The 1,649-nt window shown below is 25.9% G+C and overlaps 1 protein-coding gene across 1 annotated transcript in view; it reads left to right on the top strand.

The window, feature by feature from the left end:
• Positions 1 to 461, top strand: part of LOC100162718 (glycerol kinase-like) — a 19,193-nt gene extending 18,732 nt beyond the window's left edge. The window contains exons 16-17 of the mRNA XM_029492751.1: positions 2 to 123; positions 237 to 461. Of these exons, the coding sequence (XP_029348611.1) occupies positions 2 to 123; positions 237 to 340 (226 nt within the window). The 3' untranslated portion in view covers positions 341 to 461. The remainder of the gene's footprint in view (position 1; positions 124 to 236) is intronic.
• The last annotated feature ends 1,188 nt before the right edge of the window (positions 462 to 1,649 follow it).

Raw genomic sequence — 1,649 nt, 5'->3', positions numbered from 1 at the left:
CTAAAATATTAGAAACTACAGCTCTAGGCGCTGCATTGGCCGCTGGTTTTGCTGTTGGCGTATGGAATATAAACAGTGTTGAATCAGACTATGACACTTTTGTTCACACTGTATCAATAGAAGGCAAGTATTTACTAAATTAAATTCTATCAAATTATTGTAAATTTAAAATACACACAAATTGAATAATACCAATACAAAAAAAAAAACTAGATTAATAATCTTTTGTGTTCTAGAACAAAAATCTGAATATGTTTCACTAAAAAACACCAAAGATACGAATAAGGGTTTGAACAAAATTGATGAAGAAAATGAATATGATGATTTTGCTGGTTTTTAGCCATTACGAATTATCAAAAGTTGAGTTATAAAAAGTATATGTGAATTTTAACATTATTGTGTTGAAATTAAAAGTTAATTGTATTAAATTGAATGCAGTATTTTATGTTATGTATATTTATACAATTTTTAAAAGTGTACCACTAATTGATGAAAATATAAAAATATTTTATACGAAAAATGAATATATCTAAGACTTTTTGTTATTTCTGAAAAATAGAATATTACAGTTTAATGTACCAACTGTGACAGAGGTGGCAAATAAATCTCTTTCTATTCAAATGTCCAGATTTTTCATGTCTTAAAAAAATTTCATATGCCACTAATTATATTATGTTTGTATTTATAAATTTTTTCTGCGTGGATAATGGTAGAAGAAGTTTTATTTGAAAAAATATAAAATTAATATTAAGAGAACGCTACACCATCATTTGTTGTCACTGTCTTACAAGTGCGTAACATAGCAAATTTGTGCTCAGCAGATCACGATTAACTCTGTTGGTTTAAAAATGAGAATGAATTGACCTATTATGAAACATGATGGTAAGAATATTATCTGTGTTCGTATGTGGGTTTTTAATGATTGTTAGGTTAGATTGATTCAATGGTTTTAATGATTCAATATTTTAGCAAGTTATGTATATATTATAGTGTAAATTAAAAATGCTCATAAATCACTTAAAAACTGAATTAACGTAAAAATCCCACATAAAACTACAGATAATGTTCTTACCATAGAGTTTTATTATAGGTCAATTCACTCTCTTTTTAAGCCAACGGAGCTAACGTGAAGCTAAACGTCAATTTGCTATGTCACGCACTTGTAAGGCAAAGACAACAAATATCTATGTAGCATCCTCTTAAGTAGGTTTTTAAAAATATTATAATATTATACCCATTTCCAAAGGGATTGATCGTCCACACCTAATTAAACATTATATTATATGTTTTTCATTCTGGTTTATTATTTTAATTTCAAAATATTTTTAAAAAATGTTAAATATTAAAAATTAAGTAACTATTTTTGAATTTATTATTTTCTTTTATCAGTGAATCTAGTTAGTACTTTAGGGGTGTCGAAAATAAAAAATATCCAGTAGTTTTTAATAGCGCCGGGAAAAATTAAGGAAAAACAAGAATTTTTAAGCAACATTGGTTTTTTTAATATCAATAAAATTTTATTCGTTGGGTCAAAAAGCTTGATAGATTAATACATGGCTTCTAATAAATTGTTACAATGAGAGTTGAAAAATTTTAAGAATACATGGTCACAAATTTTTTTATTAGCATTTAAATTCAAATCTTGACAT

Source organism: Acyrthosiphon pisum, chromosome X, assembly GCF_005508785.2.
Source record: "Acyrthosiphon pisum isolate AL4f chromosome X, pea_aphid_22Mar2018_4r6ur, whole genome shotgun sequence".
NCBI classification, from domain to species: domain Eukaryota; kingdom Metazoa; phylum Arthropoda; class Insecta; order Hemiptera; family Aphididae; genus Acyrthosiphon; species Acyrthosiphon pisum.
This window is presented reverse-complemented; position numbering and strand designations above follow the sequence as displayed.